Consider the following 21,524-nt stretch of genomic DNA (forward strand, 5'->3'; position numbering starts at 1 on the left):
GGTCCAGGAAAGAAATGGGAGGAAAAAAAAGAAAAAGAATTTCATGATGTAGTGGAAATCGGACTGAATTTAGGAGGCAGGAGACCTCCATTCTAATCCTGATTTTATCTCCAATTAGTATATGAAAGAACCCTAGTTCTTTGATTGCTTTCATTAAACTAGATTTTTTAAGCTCTAAGGCTTAATGATTCTGATTTGCGAATCAGCTCTCATATCAAATCAGATGAGTGGGCTAAAGTAGATGGGCCCTTCCTCAGACAAAGCTTATCCATGGTGTGCTGGAAACCAACCGTTAAATTTCCACTGTGAGCATTTAGGCCTTAGAAATTGGCAAATGATCTATGAATCATCACCTATTTATTATTTAGTTGTTTGCCTAGACTTGAGAAAGTGAAGGAGAAAGTGCTAACATTGCATATTGAACTGAAAAGTGTGTTGTGTGGACCTTTTTTCCCCCTTAAGAGTCAGTTGTTAAACCTCTGGGAGGATAGATACTTGTCTAATGGCAAAAACACTGACTCGGTTTCATCTCTGGGCCTCAGTTTCCTCACCTGTAAAGTGAAGGGATTGGATGAGATCATCCCCAAGGTCCCTCCCCGCTCTAAATCTACAATGCAGTAGAATCAAAAGAACTAGAATACTAGCTCATATGTTTGTAGTGCTTTAAATACGTTATGTTATTTAATACAACAAGCCTGTAAGATTGGTGTTATTTTTATTATTCCCATTTTGCAAATAAGTAAACTGAAGCTCAGAAACATTATTCATGACAGTTACACAGCTAGTAAGTGTCTGAGATGAGATTTGAAATTGTGTCTTCCTGACACCAAGTCCAGCATTTCAACCACTACATCACACTTTGAATTCTACCCTTGCTACTTTGAATTACTGATTTAGAGCTGGAAGACACCTCAGAGATCACCTAATCCACGGTTTGTCAAATGGAGGAATGCTGAAACTCCCTAAGTTTAGTTGTTTTTAACAAACTTTATGTTATTTGTTAATGGGAATTAAAATAATAATAATTTTGGAGGATTTTTCTGCAAAGGTTAACCTAAAGGGTTCTACCACTGTGGGAAAGTTTGAGAATCCTTAGATTCTAAGCCAATGCCCTCATTTTATACAGGAAACAACTGAGGTCCAGAAACATTAACTAACTTGCCCAAGACAGGTAGTAAAAGGTAAAGTCAGGATTTGAACCCAGGTCCTCTGACTCTAAATCTAGGGAGCTTCCCACTGCACTAGGCTGTTTCCCTTAATGTCTCATTCCTCTACTTAAAACAAGCTACCTGTAGTACTGAGTCACTTCCCTAAATCTAAATTTAACTCATGTAAAATGAAGCAGTTGGACTCAATAATTCTAAGGTCCTTTCCAGCTCTAATATTATGTAAATATGATCATTGATACCTGTGCCTTTGGTCTGGAACAATACTTGCCTTTTGGATTATTTTCTGGTGTGCTGGGGGAAGACTTGAGCCTGTAACATCAAGCCTCCTTAAGGAGGGACCTACCCAGTTCATCCCAACAGAAAACCTTCTAGGCAAAGCTTCAGATAGCACAGTAAATTTGTCAAGTTTATTGGAGGGACACAGAGAGAAAAAAAAAATAGTGAACAGAGAGGCCAGGCAGCAAGGAGTGAACAACACCATGAAGTCACATGTACAATTGCATATGGTCTTTTGTTTACAATCCTCTCTGAGAAAACTCATCCACTAGAGCCATCCACCACCATTCTGAGCTGCCCCTTGTATCTCTTGGAGTATTCACATCTCAGAAAAGGAAGGCAATTAACAGCTGAGCCCTCTCCCTCCCTGCATTCAAGGACTTTGCTATCAGCTCGCCTTTCTGGAAACTACCTCCTTCCATCAGGGACTTCATCTCACTCTGGAAAAAAAAATTCCCCTTCCACCCAGCCAGGCCAAAAGAAAGAGCAGGGGGGAGAAAAGAAAAGCCCACATCCTTGCACTTGATAAAAGTCATCATTGAATCGAGGTGGCTGGGTAGAACTCAGCTTCTTCGGGGTAACAATAGACATTCCCTTGGGAGGGAGAACAGGGTACCCAATGAATGAGCAGGATGGAAGCTGCAGCAGCAAGAACTGGAATTAGCCCTGAGGGAGGACTTCCCTTTTTCTCTAAAGTCCCAGGTTGGCAGCAATGTTGCAAGCTGTGGAATATTCTTCTCTAGAGGGCTGATGAACATGGAAGCATTTCTTTTAGAAGTGAGTGCTGGGTGGAGACAGGGGGGCAGGCAAGGCAACCTCTAGTCCTAAAAATCTGTGGGTCTCTAGCAAGAAAAAGGTAGAGAGCCCAAAGATGGAGGACATTTCAGTGGCAAAGAAAAGGAAGGAGAGGATTCTAAAGAGGCAAGGAACTTCTTGGAGAAGTGAATTAAGAGGAAATTAGGGGAAACATCAATCTCCTCAGGTTGGTGCAGGAGAGACCCATAAAGAACAGACCCTCAAAGCATCCAAAGGCAGCCTGGCTCTAGGCTATTTATCTTGTCATTTTCTTGGTGGGTGAGCTCAAAGCCAAAGACTTCCCAAGGGTGTCCTTGTATTCGTTGGCACTGCCCAGTTGGGTCTTGGATTCCCCCCTTGGGCTGCAAGCTCCGCTGCCAACAACACATCCTCCACTGAGGTTTCCATAGCCACCACTCACTGAGCTGGGCCGGAAGCCATACGAGCTGGCACCGCTGAGCCCAAATCCAGTCCCTGTGCTGGCATTCCCAGCCATGGTGCTGCTGATCACAGCTAGAAAGGAAGGAAAAAAGATGGTTAGACCACGTTCTAGAGAAGCCAAGAAGACAGCATATAAAAATGAAGTCAGGACAGTAGCAAGGATTTAGGTTAGCAACCCAGGGAGGCACTTTATAACCAGGAAGGCTTCCAAAAGAACTACTCCTATCCAGACAAATGTTGACTCCTCAAGCAAATGAGAGAAGACAAGTGTATAAACCTCCCAAAGAGTAGATAGTTACAGTGTATTGAATAATATAAAAATTAGTGAAAATTAAACTTTGAATGATATTCTGCTATTTTTTTAAATTGAGAATTTAATAGCTATGAAGAAATATTTCAACACAAAAAGAGAAACTATGAACTTTAGTTAGTTTTTAAAATAGAAATATTCATATATACTAAATTTAACAAGGTAGAAACAAAAATCACTCTATCCATGTTCCCCTCTGTATGTTTTTGTTTAATTCTATGGATCTCATAAAATGTTTATTGATCGGAGGTTTTACTTATCACATACCCACTAACACCCCTCCCCCATGACTTCTCTTTTAACAAACATATAGGTAGAGTCAAATAAAACAGGTCAACACATTGGAACAGGCAGCTGTGGCCCTGTACAAGAGCCATTGAGAAGGTATCAAAAGATTTGCCTTCAAATTGCAGCTAGGCTATTCTGTATTTGAATTGGGTAAATCACTTCTGCTCTCTAAGCCTCAGTTTTCTCACCTACAAAATGGGAGGGTTGAACCAGCCCTAAATCTTATGATCTAAGATTTTTTTTCCTGCTATTGATTGGTTTAAGCCAAATAAACTTGGCAGGAAAGCCAGTGCAAAGCTCACTTGGGGACCAGCTGAACCTCTATGTGAAGGAGAGACAGAAGATAGCTCTGTTGATAGAATAAAGTGTTCTGAGGACAATCCAGCAAGATTGAACGTTGGTCTGGGCTTGCTAAGGTTTTTGTTGTTCCTTTGATTGTAGTCTGATGGGGGGGAGGAAGGGGAGAATTCATTTTTCTGGAATCTCGTGATTGTTGGTGGAGAGTGTGGGAGTGAAGTGTGTGAATGAGAGGCACTTTGTAAGAAGGCAACCTTTTGGGAGTTGCCTCTCCCATCAGACTGCAAAGGCTGTCAGTGGATGGGTTCTCAGAGAGAATTTTAAACCAAGGCCAAGTGCTATGTACATATAACATCATACTGTTACTCTGCCTGACCTCAGTTCACTACTTTATTGTGCCCTTTCAATACACCTGTCAAATTTATTGTTAATGGTGACTTTGCTTAGAGAATTTTCTCTTGAGAGGAAGGACTCAACTCCTCCCCCAGAGAGCAGGGACAGTCTCTGGTCTTCCTTTTCAACCCCTGTGCTTGGCACAATGCCTGGGGCAAAGTAGATGCTTACTAAATCTTAGTTAACTAACAGTAAAATCCTTGAAGGGGGGGGGCGGGGAAGCTATCACCTGCTCAGAAAGCAGCAGAGAAAGCAAAGGGACAGCTCAGGTTAGAGGTGTACAATTATCAGTGTCCAGAAAAAATTGTCTATTTGTGTCTGACGGTAGCCATCTCTAGAGAAGGGGTGGAGGAGAGGAGGGAAGAAAAAAAACAAAACTTAACATGATAATGTTGTTATTTGAAAGAAATAGGAAGTTGTGCCTAGGAGATTTGCAGTTTCATGTTCAATCATCTTTTTTTATTGTACTGCGTTATGGAAATGCCTGTTTTGTTCCATAAATTAAAAAGAAAATTTAAAAAGAAAAAAGAAAAAAAATTTGTACAAATAAAATAAATATAGCCAAGATTAGAAGTAAAGCAGAAAATTGGGGGGGGGGGATTTTAAAGACAGTTTATCAGATAAAGGTCTCATATCTAAAACATATGAAGAACTTTGTCAAACCTATAAGAATACGAGTCATTCCCCAATTGATAAACGGTCAAGGGATATGAATAGGCAGTTTTCTGATGAAGAACTCAAAATAATTTATAATCGTATAAAAATGCTCTAAATCATTATTTATTAGAAAAATGCAGATTAAAACAACCTTGAGATATCATTTTATACTTACTATATTGGCTAAAATGATAGAAGAGGAAAGTGATAAATGTTGGAGAGGATGTGGAAAAATTGGGACATTAATTCATTGTTATTGAATTGTAAAATGATCCAATCATTTTGGAGAGCAATCTGCAATTATGCCCAAAGAGTTATAAACTACCTATACCCTTTGACACAGCAATACCACTACTTGGTCTATTTCCAAAGATGATCAGGAAAAAAGGAAAAGAACCTTTATGTTCTAAAATGTTTATAGCAGTTCTCTTTGAGGTGACAAAGAACTGGAAATTACAGGGATGCCCATCAATTGGGGAATGGCTGAACAAGTTGTGGTATATGTTTGTGATGGAATACTACTATACTATAAGAAATGATGAGCTCAATGGTTTTAGAAAAACATGGAAGGACTTGTACAAAATAATGAAGAGGAAAATGAGCAGAACCAAGAGAACATTGTATATAGTAAGAGCAATATTGTTTTAAGAGCAACTTTCAGCAAATAAGTTACTTTGTCTATTATAAATACCCAAATTAACTATAAAGGACATATGAGGAAAGATGCTATCTGTGTCAAGAGAAAGAACCAATAAATAGAAGTATGTATAGAATGATTTTACATGTGTGTGTGTCTAATGGCAACCATCTCTAGGGCAGTGAAGGAAGGAGGGAAGAAAAAAAATGAAATTTACATGATAATTTTGTTGTATATTTGAAAGGAATAGCAAATTGTACATAGCTGATTTGCAGTTTCAAGTACAATCATCTTTTTATTGTACTATGTTATGGAAATACTTGTTTTATTTCACAAAAATAATTTTTAAAGAATAAACGGTCAGTCAACAAACATTTATTAAGCTTCAAAAGGTTGGAGGAGCCACCAAAGGCCATTCAGTCAAGCACCAAGCATTTATTAAGCACCTGCTTAATGCGCTAGGCATTGTGTTAAGCACAGAGAATAGAAAGGCAAAAGACAGTCCTTGCTCTCAAAGACCTCACAATCTAAAGGAGGAAAAAATACACAAACTGTGATTAAATAATGTATATACAGGATAAATAGGAAATAATCTGTGGAGGGCATCCACCACTATATTTGAAGACCTCCATCACAGGCACTCATTACGTATTTATCAAGTGATTTAATTGATGAAAGGGTTCGGGGATACTTACAGATGCTCACAGAGTTGGTGAACTCTCCAGACATCCTGTAAGAAAGAAATGAGCAGATCTGAGTTCCCATGCATGGTATAGCATCCCAGAATGGCAGACATATTGAACCCACTCAACGAAACACCCAGATGGGAAGACTAGAGGCATTAAAAAAATCCGGAAGCCAGATTCACTCATTCTTTCCAGCTGCCTGACTTCATTCACTTCCATCCCCACATCTCCAGGCCCCTACCCATCTGCTAACTTCTCTTTGTCTATCAAAATAACAAAAAGTTACAGTTGAATAAGACCTTGGAAAGCAGCTAGTCCAATACCCCTATTTTACACAGACCTTAATGAGGAGTGGGGAACTTGTAGCCTCTAGGCCGTATGTGGCCTTCTAGGTCCTTGAGTGTGGCCTTTTGACTGTGTCCAAGTTTTATGGAACTAATCCTTTTATTAAGGGGATTTGTTCTGTAAAGTTTGGATTCAGTCAAAGGGCCATACTTGAGGACCTAGAGGGCCCCTGGAACAGATACATTTAAAGTCTTACAGTGAAAACACCACTATCTGAAGCTGGCACCTAGGGAAGAGGCTAAATATATTTCCTGTCTCTCAGACCTGCTTCTCAATTTTAGCTAAGCACACTGTTTTCCTTCCATGAGGTCCACTGTCTGCTCTTCACATGAGCCACACTTAAATTAAATGATCCTCAGTTATGCCTATTCCCCGCTCTCACCTGCACTCCTCGCCTTCCAGTAGTTTCCTGTAGGTTGCGATCTCAATGTCCAGGGCAAGCTTGGTACTCATCAGCTCCTGGTAGTCCCGTAGCAGGCGGGCCAGCTCCTCCTTGGCACTATGCAGGGCACCCTCCAGTTCATCCAGCTTGGCCCTGGCATCTTTCAGGGCACAGTCACCCCTCTGCTCAGCATCTGCAATGGCTGTCTCGAGGTTGGAGCACTGTGGGGTAAAGGACCAATTCTAAGGCACCCAAGCATACCCTCCCATTCACCATCTAATCATTGTAGTTGGTTCCAGATTGAGTCTACTGTTTAGCTACTCTATTCATTGGGAGCCAGGTGGGACAGAGTAGCTCTCAAGTGATCAGGGTAGAAACCTTATGTTTGAGGAACAGTTTTTCCACTACAGTCCTCAGAGACCTATGGAAAATATTTTCCAACTGTTTCTGCCCTAGAGTTTGAGGATAATTGCCAGGGCTGGAGACTAAGTAATGTAGAAACATAGGGCTAAGCGTAAGGGAATAAAGCTGAATGTGGAGATAGGGGAGGGAAACTGTGTGTAGGGACTCCAGGCTGAATGTGAAGGATGGCAGAAATGTGTAAAGTACATAGGGATGGGATGAACATAGAGAATGAGACTGAGTGTGCCAGTTGAAGAGAATGAGTGGAGAGGAAGGGGATGGGGTTAAGTAGAGAAGGTGAGAGATATGAAGGCTCTGAGGAGATGAGGAGAGGGAATAGGGATAATGGGAGAGATGGGAGCCTGAGTATAAAGATAGACTGAGTGGAGGGAATGAGTTAAATATCAGAAATGAAAAGAAATAATGTTGGACATTCAATGAAGGACTGGGTGTCTGTGGGGACTCCATCTCACCCCCAACTTAGTTTCAGTGTGCCAGGATACCCCAACTCCCCATTCTCATCCTTACTGTGGACAGGGCCAGCATTCCATGAAGATGTACTCACCTGCTTCTTCACATTCTCAATCTCTGAGCGAAGTCTCTGGATGAGCCGGCTCAGCTCTGAGATCTCATTCTTGGTGTGGTTGAGATCATCCCCATGCCGGCTGGCTGCCAGCTGCAACTCCTGGAACTGGATTCCAAAACAGTATCACTGACCCAAACAGTTATTTGGGGCTAACCAGCATGCATGGCAGAACATCCCTGTGCTGGTTGGATGAGATGATGGGAAAAGAGTTCTGTGTAGAATGACCCATTTTTAGGCTGACTTTGTTAGCAACCATCCATTTGTCCATTATGAGCACCTGACAGCCAGGATTTTATTCTCTTTATATTTACTCAGAATCTAGCACAACGCATTCCATCATAGGCATGTAATGTTTGCTAAGTGAATGTTGAATGATTAAGCCATTTGTTTATTTTTATTTGTTTTTATTTTTCATCTTAGGCAATTTCTGGTCAACTGATCACCCCATTTCATTTAATTTGACCATGGGGACACCCAAAAATATCCTTTTGTACCTACAAAGTTCACAGTTATCTATGAGAAGATTCTCTGCTTTTAAAAAAAATTGTGGAGATCAGGATAAAACTTTGCTTTATCACTTCTATAACTCAGGCTATCAATAGCTATCATGGTAGTGGAGAGATATGTATATATGTGAAAGGGAGGAAGAAATAGAGAGAAAGTGAGGGAAAGATAGAGACAGAGATGGACAAAGAGTAAGAAATAGAGAGTAACAAAGATACAGAGAGACAACTCCTACTGAAAAGATGCAAATTTTGATTTCATATAAAGAAAAACTTCCTCTCTACTAGCTATTAGAGCTATTCCTGGATAGTGGAATGAGGTGCCTTGAGGGGTAAGGAGGAGGGTAGCAGCCTCTCTTTCTTTGGAAGTCTTCAAGCAAAGACTAGATGCCCACTTATGTGGGTTTTAGAGGAGATTTTTGTTCAGATTTTGGTTGAACTCAACATTCTCTGGGGTCTTATCCAACCCTGAAATTTGGTCATCTTGATGTGGGGATAATGCAAACCTGATCTCCCTTTCTGATAACACAAATAACTTAAAATAAACTGGATTCCATGCCAACAGTATGTCTTCATTTGGTCAGACACTACATTCAGACATTCATTAGACAAATACAGTCTACTTTCCATTCTCCATCTGTGAATTATCCGTAAAAAGTATTTAATTCCCAGGCTATCTCCTCCCTAACCCTTCTGATGCTTCTGGACTTAGACTTCTTAAAATGACCATGTTCTCCCAAGAGCATGGAGCTCCTTCTCACCATCTTTTGATTTAGCCCATCTCCAGGTGGAATGGTAACTTTCCTCCTCTTTTATATGTCTGCTTAGTATTTTCATCACCATCAGTATTATTATCAACAATAATAATAGCAATAAAGCTGATGCTGTTGTTTATGGCTACATGTTACATGTGTTATCTAATCTGTTCTCTTTGAGGATGATGAATATTTTCGTCAATCAAAGTGGGCATGGGTGTCTCCTCCTGGCCAACTTTATCTGGATGGTTGCCTCTAGAATAAGGGTCCAGGAACTTGTTTTTGAAATATTTTGATCACCAATTTCAATATAATTTGTTTCCCTTGTAATCCTAGGTATTTTATTTTATACACTTAAAACTTTGACTCTGAAAAGGACTCCATAGTCTTCACCAGACTCAACCAAAGGGGTCCAACACACACACACACACACACACACACACACACACACACACACACACACACAAAACGTTAAGAACCCAGGATCTAGGGAGCAAATCAATCCTGATCCCTCTAACTTTGGTGTGAACAATGGCCTTCCTGCTGCTCCTCATTGACAGCATATCCCAATGCCCTCTAGCTAACTCTCTATCTTAGGGGCTAACAAAGGGAACAGTAGCACAGATAATTGAAAAAAAATTTGGGGTGACTCTGAAAGACATTTAGCAACTTTCTGCCAGTAAACTGACCTAAGATGACCCTTGGGTCTCCCCAGCACACACCAAGAAACTTTAATTCTACATCAGAAAACCTGAGCTTTGCTCAGCTTTGTTATTTACTGCCCATGTGATATTGGACAAGACACTTTTTTATGGGCCTCAATTTCCTCATATGTAAAATGAGGATATTGGATTTAATGACATTTAAGTTCCAATCCATCTCTAAATCCTAATATCTTCTGAAAATATAACAAGAGAGCAACCCCAGAGCAAAAATCTGCCTAAAATGAATACTGATCCCATTGAATGAACAATTCACTCAAGGACCCAAGGCTGTTGCATTGCATACTCCCTAGCTGGGTTTCACAGCAATGAGGGGGTACAGTGGATAAAAGAATTGGAGTTGGATTCAGGAAGATCTGAGTTCAAATACTGCCTTTGACACTTGCTAGCTGTGTAACTTTGGACAAGCCACTTAATCTTTCTCAGGATTAGTTTCTTCATCTGTAAAATGAGGACGCCAGATTCAAGATTCCTTCCTGTATGGGGAACAGGGAGTGGGAATGAAGGTCTTATTTTTAAATACTGATTGTGTCTATCTTCCAGATTTGGAGGAGTCCATATCCTCTGGTCTTTCACCCACCATCTTGACTCCTAAGGATTGTAATAAGGTCTCTCCATAGTTTATAGTTCCCTTGAGAAAGAGTCTGATAAACCCTAAGGGGGGTTTAGGAAATAGTCTCCCAGTGAGAAACCAAGTTATCTGAAGAATCACCTTCCCACTCAGCAACCATTAAGGATGTTAAGATCAAAGTGACTCATTCTCTCTCTCTCTTTCTTGAGTCCTGGAATTGGATTTCATTGGAGAACTAGGGGAGATTCAGATAACAGCTAAAATAGCACCCCCTCTCCAGCAATTAATTTTAATTAACAAGAGAGACTAAACTCCATGTCTGTTGCAGCCTTCTAAATGCTTCAAAACTCACCTCCTCTAGAAAGCTTTCCCTGTCTAACCCTACCCAATGTTAATAAAGTCTGTACTCAGCCTTTGTGTACCTATTTGACCCTAAACTCACATATACTTCACACTCTATGTCTCTTTGCCTAGAGATAGAGCCTGGGTATGTGTCCAGTTTTCCCCAATCAGATTGATATTTCTTCTATGGCAGTGACCATGTGTTCCCAGCCTGAATCTCACTCCCCAACTACCTAGGGCAGAACCATGCACATAGTGGGTCCTGAAGCTCAGTACTGGCTTCATGAAAAGAACAGATTGGCCCTCTGCCTCTGGGATGTGTCAAGTGGGGCTGCTCCAGCTTCACTCACCTTGGACTGGTACAAGTTCTCAGCCTCAGTCTTGCTCTTCATGGCGGTCTCCTCATACTGGCTCCTGACTTCATCAATGATGCTGCCCAGGTCCAGGTTTCGGTTATTGTCCATGGAGAGGATGACAGACGTGTCACTGATGTGCGACTGGATCTGGGCTATCTCCTACAAAGACGAAAGAAGTGGGAAGAAACTCAAGTTGAATTGACATCATGGGGAAACTTTGAAGAAAACAAAGATAATATTCAGATAGTGATTGATCTAGGGAAATTTGAAGATGGAGCAGTTAAATGGGAACATTAGGGAAGATTTCATTGAGGAGGCAGACTTGGACAGAGAAAGATTTCAAATGGTAGAGATAAGAGTGGAATGTTCCTGGTAGAAGGGATAGCCTTTTCAAATACAGAGGTGGGGGACGGCAGGATAAGGGCAAGATTTGGAAACAGTGACCAGTCTAGCCTGGCTGACAGAGAGGGTGTAAGAGGAGAATAACACAAAATCAGGTCAGGCAGATAAATTGGAGTCAGATTGTGGGAACATTAAATTTCAGACTAAGGAGTTTGTAGTTTATCCAAGAGGTGAATTAACTGAAGGTTTTTAAATGAAAGAGTGGAAAGATAAAACCTGCATATTTTAATTGCTGATAGAACAGCACAGTACAGACTTGAAAAAAGCCCTGTAGGGAGAGGGCTATTCAAATGTGTCACCATGTGTGGTAGAGGACATTTCTGGGTAAACAATCCAATCATATGAAGGTCCAGGGGATCTCCATTGCCCTGGAGACTTGGGACCCTGACCTGTTTGCCAAAGGTTGTCCAGGCAGCCTTGCACCTAAACCCTGAAGGACACAGAAAACAACTTGGGTCTTGGAGTCTGGTAGGAATAGAGGCAACTGATAGGAGCTCCACAGTCCCCAGAGATTCCTGAACTTAAAACATGTGCTACTGAGGCTATATTGATTGGAATTCAGTATCAGTGGGGAGAGGGAACTCTCACTCTTCAGGCCCCCAACAAGAAAGGTAAGAATGGGAAGATGCTTAGGTTGTCCGATAGAATGCATTAGGTGCTCAGCATCACTGAAAACCTACCTCTCAAGTGTGTGCATGTGCGTGTGTGTGTGTGTGTGTGTGTGTGTGTGTGTGTGTGTGACTAGAGAGAGGATCCTCAGAGTGGCCAAAAAGGGCTACCAGGTCTTCCTGGGAGGAGAAGGGAGAGGGGTTGGTATGACCAGATACAAACCAAAAGAAGTCTGAAGCTGAGTCTTATAGAATGCCAAGACTGACCAAAACTACATGTATGACATCAACATTCCTCTCCTCCTTGACCTCCCAAATGTGCACACTAGAGAATACCTGGATTCTTAGACCTTCCAAGGTTACAGGACCCTGGCATTCTTATCCTACAATAGGCTGTCATCTCTGCCTTTGTCTCTGATGCTGCCTGCTGCAAGGATTCCAGCTAAGATGGGCTAGGAAGGGTCACTCTCTGCCATGATCTCACAGGTATCAGAGAAAGAATGAATGACAACTTGAAAGCAAAAGGAGGATATTGAATTTAATCAGGAGCTGTCCTTTCCAATTATTGCAGTGGGTGTTATCAGGAAGGTCAGAGGGACCATGGGAGAGACAAAGCGTGATAGGGGTTGCTTGAAACCTAGATCACTGTTTTAGTTGGGAGTTGGAGGGAGTCCTTGAATGAAGAAGGCCTACACAGATTCACTCCTTCCATGGAGTGGGCAAGAGGAGGAGAAGGGAGAGAGACAGGAACATAAAGGGGTAGAGAGACAGAGATAGAAAGGAAGGGAGAGGGTGATAAGAGTGAGAGGAGGGAAAGAGAAAGAAAGGGAAAGAGGGAAGCTCTGTGGGGAACAGTGAAAGCATACTCACTCCTTCATACAGGCACTTAAGGAATTTTACTTCACCATCTAGGGATTCCACTTTAGCCTGCAGCTCCACCTTATTTGTGTAAGCAGCATCCACATCCTGGGAAGAGGACAAATATTCCCTGATGTGCCTTTTTTTCATGCCCTGGAAGTGAAGACACCTTCCCTTCTCCTCTCCACCACTGAACCTTCAAAGCCTGCTCAGACTGTGTCCATTTAGTCCAGTATAAAAAGACCCAAATCTGGATTCTAATCTCTAATCTGCCCAGGCATGACTCGCTATTAGACCTTGGGCAAATCACTCCTCTCTCAGGAAAGAAATGGGAATGAAATAAGATATAATCATCTTTCCATTATCTGCATGTAGATTATCCACATGAGCTTCTTCTTATCACCCCCACTTCCCATCTCCCCACCCCCACACACACACACATGCTTGGGGTCATTCCCACTACTGTGTTCAGGGAACGCAACTCATTTGAGCCCTTGCCTCAGATAAGCAGGATTCAAAAGGTAAGCCAGCTGCTCTAGAAAATCAAGTAACACATCCCCAAACCAAACAGATTTTTTCAGATTATCCACATCCAAAGTCTCCTAGATTGTCATAGATAATCAAAATCTTACCATGGTAATTGTAATAAAAATAGATCATGTTTACATAACACTTTGTTTTATTTATTTCTTACCATTGAAGCAGAACTTTGAAAGCTCTAAATAAACACACAGGTAATCAATACCACCACCCCACCTACCCTTTGTTGCCTTCCCTCCTTCCTGAGCCTACCTAACACTTAGTAGAGCAGAGAAAAGGTAACACCCCCTCAGAAGGCCTGGTGCCTTCCTCTGAGAGCTGAGCTTCCTTCTGTCCTCCCTCTATCCCCCACCTTTCCTGCTTCAATTGCTGATGGATATCCACTTCCTCACCTTTTTGAGCACCACAAACTCATTCTCTGCTGTTGTCCGTTTATTGATTTCTTCTTCATACCTTTGGTTGGGAGGACGGGGAAGACATGGAGGAGAATAAAGATGAGGATAGTGGTGAGCATATGTGGTCTGCCCCCATCTTGACCATAGGGGACCTATCCTAATCTCACAAATAATAACATATTTAGAAGGATTATTCCAAGACCTTGCAAATAAGCCCTAAGTTACCAGCCATAGAATCTTAGCATCAAACTCTTTGAGTGTTACTGGCAATCCTGAAACCTGCATGAATGGAGGGCACCTTTCAGAAAGGATGTCGCACACTCACCTCACTGTCTCCTTTGTACCAAAGGATAAATATCCCAGTGCCCACAGGGCTAGTCTCGACTCTGCTGGACTGATCTCAATCCAGCACCCAGTCCCACAAAGATCGCCTTCCTTCTCACCTCTTCTTGAAGTCCTCCACGAGGTCCCTCATGTTCCTCAGCTCGGAATCCAGTCTCACCCTATCCCCTGACAGGGTCTCCAGCTGCCTCTGCAGATTGTTGATGTAACCCTCATAAATAGGCTCTAAATTCCTCTTGCAGTTGCTCAGGTCCAGCTGCTGCAGCAAGTTCCACTTGGTCTCCAGCACTTGGTTCTGCTGCTCCAGGAACCGCACCTAGAATCCAAACCAAACTGGGTTTTATATCCCTGGAGCCTGGGATGTGCTGGCACCAGCTCTAGTCAGCTGGCAAGAGCCAATTGCATTTATATCTCAGAAATCAGCAACTGCTACAAACTGGGACTTGACATATTGCTTTGTGGATTACCTAGACTTATTTGAGCAATGGAGAAAATATTAATAATTCAGATTAAAATTGTTAAATGTGTCAGGTATATATGCTTTTTGGAGAGCTGGTTGTTAAATATTTACCAGCATATCCCTGCCTAGAACTCAATATGACAGGTACCTAAAGCTAAATTTGACAGCCAAAACATGGTCTCTTCACTCACTCTCCCATTTGATCATTTGTTCATTCATTCTTTCATTCATCAAATCTTTACCGAGTACCTCCATGTGTACAACATTGTGCCAGATGCTAATGTCAGTGGTGGTGGGACATTGAGGGTGGGGTGAAGAGGGAAGGATATTGCATAAGACCCAATCCCTGCCCTCAAATTGCTTACAATATGGTTGAGAAATGAGATATATACACACATAAAAATAAGTAAGATATTAGGACTATCATTCACTTAGAGAGACTGATTAGACATAGGAAAAGCTAGTCTTTGTCAGACCATTGAATGGCCTTCTCACTGGTTCCTCAGTGCTCCATAAATGTCTTTATGCTTGCTATTGTTATTTCTTTGAATCTAGTCTCACTAATTCATCCTCTCCTATCTTAACAATCCAATTCAACAAGTCCTTATAGCATGCTTATTTTGCTAACCCCAAGGGAGACATAACATTTACCCAAGACAGGATTCCCATCCTTATGGAGTTTACAATCTAGTAAGTTCTAAACATAAGTGAGCACTTCATGAAATGAGAAGGGAAAACTAAATAATCTCAAAGATTTCTGGCTATAAAGCCAATGATCCATCTGATCCCCTACCTGGGACATTTTCTCCCTCTTCTTCCCATGTCCCTGTCCTTCCCCTCCTTCAAAATTTTTTCCCCTACTGCCCTCACTTTTTTTAACCAAGAAAAACATGACTCTGTTTTGCCTAGCCCATTAGCACCAACCCCAGAATCATAGGTCTTACTAGCAAGAGGAGAAGGAGTTCCTATCAAAAGAAACAAATCTTAAGACCAACTCTCAGCTTTAGCTTATCATGCACCCTTGGCCTTTGGGTGTAGAGGTTCAATATCTCTGATAACTGTTCTCAGTAATCATGCTCACCTACAACATTGATCCATGTGCCAATGTTTCACTAGAGCTCTAAAGCCCGTGGATAATGAACTGCTTTAATCCCTGGGCATAGGACAGATGCTTAGTAAGCAGAGAATGATGACCTAGGGCCAACTGTCTATCAGTGGAAATAAATGCAATCCCAACTGTACCATACTTGAATCATTCAGTTCTAGAGTTGGAAGGCACTTCAGGGATCATTTAGTGCAACCCATAATCCAAGCACAAATTCCCTTCACAAGGTACTTACTGTCTATGTGACCTTGAATGAATTCCTCACTTCTCTCAGCCTCAGTTTCTTCAATCTGAAAACTGAGGGAGTTAAACTCGTTCATTTCTAAAGTCCCTTCTGGCCCTAAATCCTATGAGTTTTAGGATCCCTGACAAGCAGTCCCATAGAATCTGCTTGAAAATCCCTAATGACAAGGAGCTCTCCTCCAAGAGTAAATACAAAGAAAGGTAAGCAGCATTGCACCTGCCCCACAAAACCTCATGTGCCATGATAGACACCCCAAAAAAGATACTGAATACAGCAAGAATTTGGGCTAAATTGCAATTGCCTCATGAGCATCTTCTGATTGACGTAAAGAGTTATCAGGTAGATATATTTGGAGAAAGATAACAGGAAGGAAGGAATGAAAGTCCAAAAAAAATGTAGAATCTCTTTCCCTGGAGAAAAGCAATTTAAATCCTAAGCATACCATCTGTCCTCAATGGGCGGACAGTGATCAGAACCTGAAAGGCTGCCTTACGTCAGCCTCCTAGTCCATCCTATCCCCAATTGGAGGCACCACAGGGGCATGAGAGTCAGGGAAGGTGGACTTGTCCTCCTTTACATTAGCCTCAACTATCAAGCAAGCATTCCAACGTTCTTGTTTCTCTCAATGATGCATTCTGAATTGGCCAACCAGAAATTTACCTAAACATTCTAAAATCTGTTTATAACATTATCCTGTAGCATTTTTTTCATAGTCAGGATATCCCTTTCTAATCAGGGCTTCAGTGGCCACTCATGAACCAATCAAATTAGTAATTGGTAAGGAAGCTTTAATCTGTTTCCTTTTTCCATCCAGGTCCAGTCCTCTGCTTTGAGGGGGCTCTCCAATAATTAGTGCCAAACGATGCTAACAGTCTAAGAATTTTAGCCCAATGGCAACTCAGCACCCCTGAACTCAAGAGAGCCTGTAGTTGAGATTGCACACATACATGCCACCACTGTCCTAAACTTGTCTCTCTCAAGCTCAGTGTGGTCCCCACCCCTACCACCAGGTTTTCTGGAGTAGGATCATTCTTCATAATTCTATAGGTTTTGAGCAGATCCCTTCTCAGTCCTGCCTTCAGGCAGGTGCATGAATGCGCTGATGCTCTGAGGTCCTTCCAAATAAAGATTTCTAAGGATACTAATCAGAACACCTCCCCAGAGAACATAACAATTGGCTCAGTGACTAGAGTGCTGGACCTAATATCAGGAAGACCTGAGTTCAGATCTGACCTCAGAAACTTCCTAGCTATGAGACACCCCCAAGAAAATCACTTAACTTTTGTCTGACTCAGTTTTCCCATCTTTAGAATGGGGATGAAAATAACATCTACCTTCCAGAGTTGTTGTGAGGATATTCATAAAGTGCTGAAAGCACTATATAAATGCTAGTTTATAGAGATCATTAGAGAGATTGGGTTGTTTCCTAAACCTAGAGACCATTTTGACATGGCTATGGGTCTGTGGGCCTATGAACCCCTTTCTCCATAGCTCTGCTTCCCCTGATCCTTCCCCATCCACCCCTGTTTCCATGTCCTTGATACCCAAGGGCAAAAATTGGTTCTTATCTTCCTTTTGTTTTCCTCTGCTCTCACTAGCAGCACACACAAAAGTACACTTGCGAGCACACGCATGCATGCGCGAGGGAATGAAATGGGAAGCAAGGTCATGAATTAGCTGGCTTTTATACATGAACAGGGATTTTCAAGGTAACACAGAGAAGCTTGGCCAACCCACCTTATCAATGAAACAGGCAAACTTATTGTTGAGAGCCTTGATCTGCTCGCGCTCCTGGGTCCTCACTTTCTGGATCTCAGGGTCCAGCTCCACGTTGAGGGGAGCCAAGAGGCTCTTATTGATGGTGACTTGGTGGATGCCTCCTGGTGGGCACATTGCTGGGCACACAGGACCCAGGGAGACACTGCCAAAGATGCTCCCAGCAAAGCCGCTGGCCCGACTCCGGGCGAAACCGTAGCCCCCACTCCGCCCACTCCCACCAGCCACACTGAGAGAGATGCTTCTAGTTCCTCTCAGGCTATAGAGACTCCGACTGCCAAAACCCCCCTGGAGTCCTTTGCCCCCTGCCCAGTAGGAAGATGAGCTGCTGGGACTCCCAGAGAGCACGGCTGAGCAGCCACTGAAGCCTCCCTTGGTGGGAGCTCCTGACTTGTACGTGAATTGACGGCTCATGTTGCTGGTGGAGAAGGTGGTACTTAGACCTGAGCAGAGATGAATGAGTCCTTTGGGGAGTGATTTAACATTTCCCCTTTATAGAGCTCAGAAGAGGATTCACTTCCCTAATTTGGGGGTTTGGTTTGCCTTCAAGCAAGAAGTCATTTTCTCCCAACAAAATCAGAGACACCAAGTAAATAATATGAATTCCCCCCCTAAAAAAAAATGCTTGGCTTGCAAACTTTGCTCATGTAATTTGTATTTTATCTAATTAAGTGACTGCCATGAGGCAATTAGCCCTGGCTGAGTTATCTCTAGAAGGATCTGGGCTCTAGAATTTGTCTTGGCCCCAACTGTTCTTCAATAGGGACTGCTGAGAAAGGATGGGGGAAGGTGGAGTCAGCTGGAGGGGCTGTGAAAAGAGACTCTTAATCTACAATGTCATTGATAAGAGATCTGTGGACTGGCTGGCTGGATCAGATGGGCTAGTGCAGGATCCTTGGGTGTGTTTCTTTAATGTGGTTAGGACTATATCTCCACGCTCATCTTCTTGAGAGCTCCAGAAACTTTTCTCATGGTTTTATAGAATGCTGGAATCTCAAAGCTGGAAAGGATTTGGGAGGGCCTCTAGTCCTCCTGTCACCAAAAGAGTGAAACCCATGCCAGGCAAGCATTCCCGTAACCTCTGCATGAATACCTCCAAGTTAACAAAGACCATACAAACATGCCCCCAAATCACATGAAATTAAGGGAAAATATTTTATAATGGAAAGTTAAGAAGAAGTGGGTAAAAACACTAGACTTGAAGTTGGGCACACCCAGGTGTAGGCTAGTCACTTAATCTTTCCTAGCCTCATTCATAAAATGGAAATAACAATTGCACATCTCTCACAGGGTCGTTGTTATGATCAAATATGAAAAAAGTATATGTACAGGTCTATGTAACCTACAGTCAATTCCACAGCATTTCTGGACAGCTAGAAAGCTTTACCACAGGGTTTCCAAGAAGTTATGGCAAATTTTGGTTATAATGTATTGATTAATTGATCGCTAATGTTTTAAGGACATTATTGTAAAACATCAACCAGAGACTATGCCTTTAAAGTCAAACTCTTGAGTCCTGGTCTGCAAGGTTCCTCTGTTAACTGTCCACCTCATTCTTTACCCCTCCCTACCACACACACACACACACACACACACACACACACACACACACACACACACACATTTCATTTCTCAGGGTACCCTTCACCCAGCAAGCTAGTCTGCTTAACATTTGACTCACTAATTTCTGCCCGACAAACTTCAGGCTATGGACAAAGCAATTCCCTCACCTAAAATGACCTTCTTTTCTCTTTTCCTCTTTACAAACTCTGTACTAAGTGCCTTCCCCTAGGCAGTCTTCCTTGATGAGCTCCACCCAGAGAGAGGCACTCACTCCATTCTTGCCATCATGTCTCCCCATCCCATTCCCCTCCACACTTAAGGCTTTGCTTATCAGCAATATCAATTTCTACTGGTCTGGGGATACTCCATCCCCATATGTGTCCCAGGACTAGGCCTTCTTTGTATGGTGAGTAGGATAAGTGGAGAGAAGGCCAATCAGTATGGCAAGGGACAAAATGGGGGTAAGGACAAAGAGAAAAACTGACTCTATGGTTAAATCATATAATCACAGAAGGCCAGAGCTAGAAGGCACCTTAGAAACAATCTAATCTGACCTCTTCCCTTTTAAAGATGAGGAGATGTTAAGGTATTTCTGTAGAGCTAGTAAGTACCAGAGCCAGGACTTAAATGCCCTGTGAAATAGATGAAAAGCCCCAGAAGCAAGAGTGTGCTGATAAATATTTAACAATCAGATCTTAGGAGGAAGGAGGGAGTCAGGAATGTATCCATGACACACTTTCAAGTTTAATCTCATTATTGATATTTTCTTATGTTTGGACAATAAAAACCATAAATCAAGCCTCAATTTATAGCTTTTGTTTATTTCCTAAATGCTCACACTGAAAACTTAATGATCAGTTTTCACTAGCTGGTTCCAGCATATGCCCGCCCAGAGGTCCTCGGGGTATGTAAGCATCAATGTCGAGGCAGATGAAAATGCCTCTTGATCAGAGTTATTTCCATTGGTATCAATGATGGTGAGCCATCCGACTGTGTCACCATAGTGACAAGAGTTTTCTTTTCTATCTCTTAAGTAATATGTTTGGGTGCCATGTCCAGGACTGCCTCCAGGAGAGTCTGAGGAACAGTGGTGGTACAATAGGCCTTTGTTTCTCCCCCAGAACTAAATATATGCCTACAATATGTGATCACTTTACCTTTGTGAACCTTGGATTTTTCATCTATAAGATGGAATTGTTGATCTAGAAGTTCCCTTCCAACTCTAAAAGTCGATAAGCTTATAAAAGACCCTTTCTAATCATTCCTTCTTCTGTGTCCCAGGATTTTTGACACTGGGCTAAAACAATTTCCCAAATGATCAAAGTTAAAACACATTTTTAAAAGGTTGTTCACACTGGCCCCAGGCAGCAACAGATTGTCAGTCTATCACATAATAGCTCTATCAGCCTACTTTGGTACAGAAAGCAAAGAATTTGCAATTCTGAGAAGTTTGCCCAGGTTTCAGACAAGACACATGGCCTATTTAAGTCTCAGTTTTCTAATTTGTAAAACAGGGATAATGATCCATGCACCATCTACTTTGAAGATTTGTTGTGAGGAAGGTGTCTTGTAAACCAGAAAGTACTATACAAGTGTAAGTTATTTTTCCTCTAATTAATATAATGTCCTCTGTTAATAAACAAAGAAGAGATAACTAACTGTTTTCATCTTGGTCAAAGGAGGGGATAGAGTGGATCATATGATTAAGGAAGGCTGCAGTCCATTTGCACAGCACCCATGACCAATATTTAGGCACAACATGACTTTTTTAATGAAGTTTATTGATAAGATGGGGAGAAGGGGGAGGAAGAACATTCAAGGCTTTAAAACAAGGTCCAAAAGCATAGACAACAAGCAAGATATGATCCACAAATAGTTATCAGCCTCAGCTTAGTTCTGATATCTCACCTAACCCAATTACTCAGAAGGAATATTCATCCTCAACCTGAGATTAGATAGCTACCGGGGAGCCCACTACTGTGCCCAACGCTCCATTTGGTGGCAATTACACCTTTGATCCTTTTCATGGGGTTTTAATTATACCCTCCAAGAGTAATACTGTGTACAAAAAAAACCAACCAAGGAAGAACCCACCCTACTGGGTTCTGGGGAATGGCAGGTAGTCTCAATGATTCAAATATAAATTAAGCTTTTTATAGAAAAGGCTTGAGTTCTAGATAGAAATCATCCTGCCCTTCAGCATACTTCTGGACTTTATCTGTTCTCCATTGTTTGAGATGGACTCAGAGATGGAAAATCTGCTTGTGCAGAAAACAAACCCTGTTGTCAAAAACAATAATAATGCCATACAATGCACA

The 21,524-nt window shown here is 41.9% G+C and overlaps 1 protein-coding gene across 1 annotated transcript; it reads right to left on the reverse strand.

The window, feature by feature from the left end:
- Positions 1 to 1,557: 1,557 nt before the first annotated feature.
- On the reverse strand, positions 1,558 to 18,057 carry LOC110194056 (keratin, type II cytoskeletal 73-like). The gene is made up of 9 exons (XM_020966192.1): positions 17,605 to 18,057; positions 14,160 to 14,374; positions 13,714 to 13,774; positions 12,794 to 12,889; positions 10,908 to 11,072; positions 7,644 to 7,769; positions 6,677 to 6,897; positions 5,959 to 5,993; positions 1,558 to 2,753 (listed from the first exon to the last, which is right to left on the reverse strand). The coding sequence occupies exons 1-9, from the start codon at positions 18,055 to 18,057 to the stop codon at positions 2,497 to 2,499; spliced, it is 1,629 nt and encodes a 542-aa protein (XP_020821851.1). The 3' UTR covers positions 1,558 to 2,496.
- Between the last annotated feature and the right edge of the window lie 3,467 nt (positions 18,058 to 21,524).

This window comes from Phascolarctos cinereus, unplaced genomic scaffold (assembly GCF_003287225.1).
Source record: "Phascolarctos cinereus isolate Bilbo 61053 unplaced genomic scaffold, phaCin_HiC Scaffold_1;HRSCAF=81, whole genome shotgun sequence".
Taxonomy (NCBI): domain Eukaryota; kingdom Metazoa; phylum Chordata; class Mammalia; order Diprotodontia; family Phascolarctidae; genus Phascolarctos; species Phascolarctos cinereus.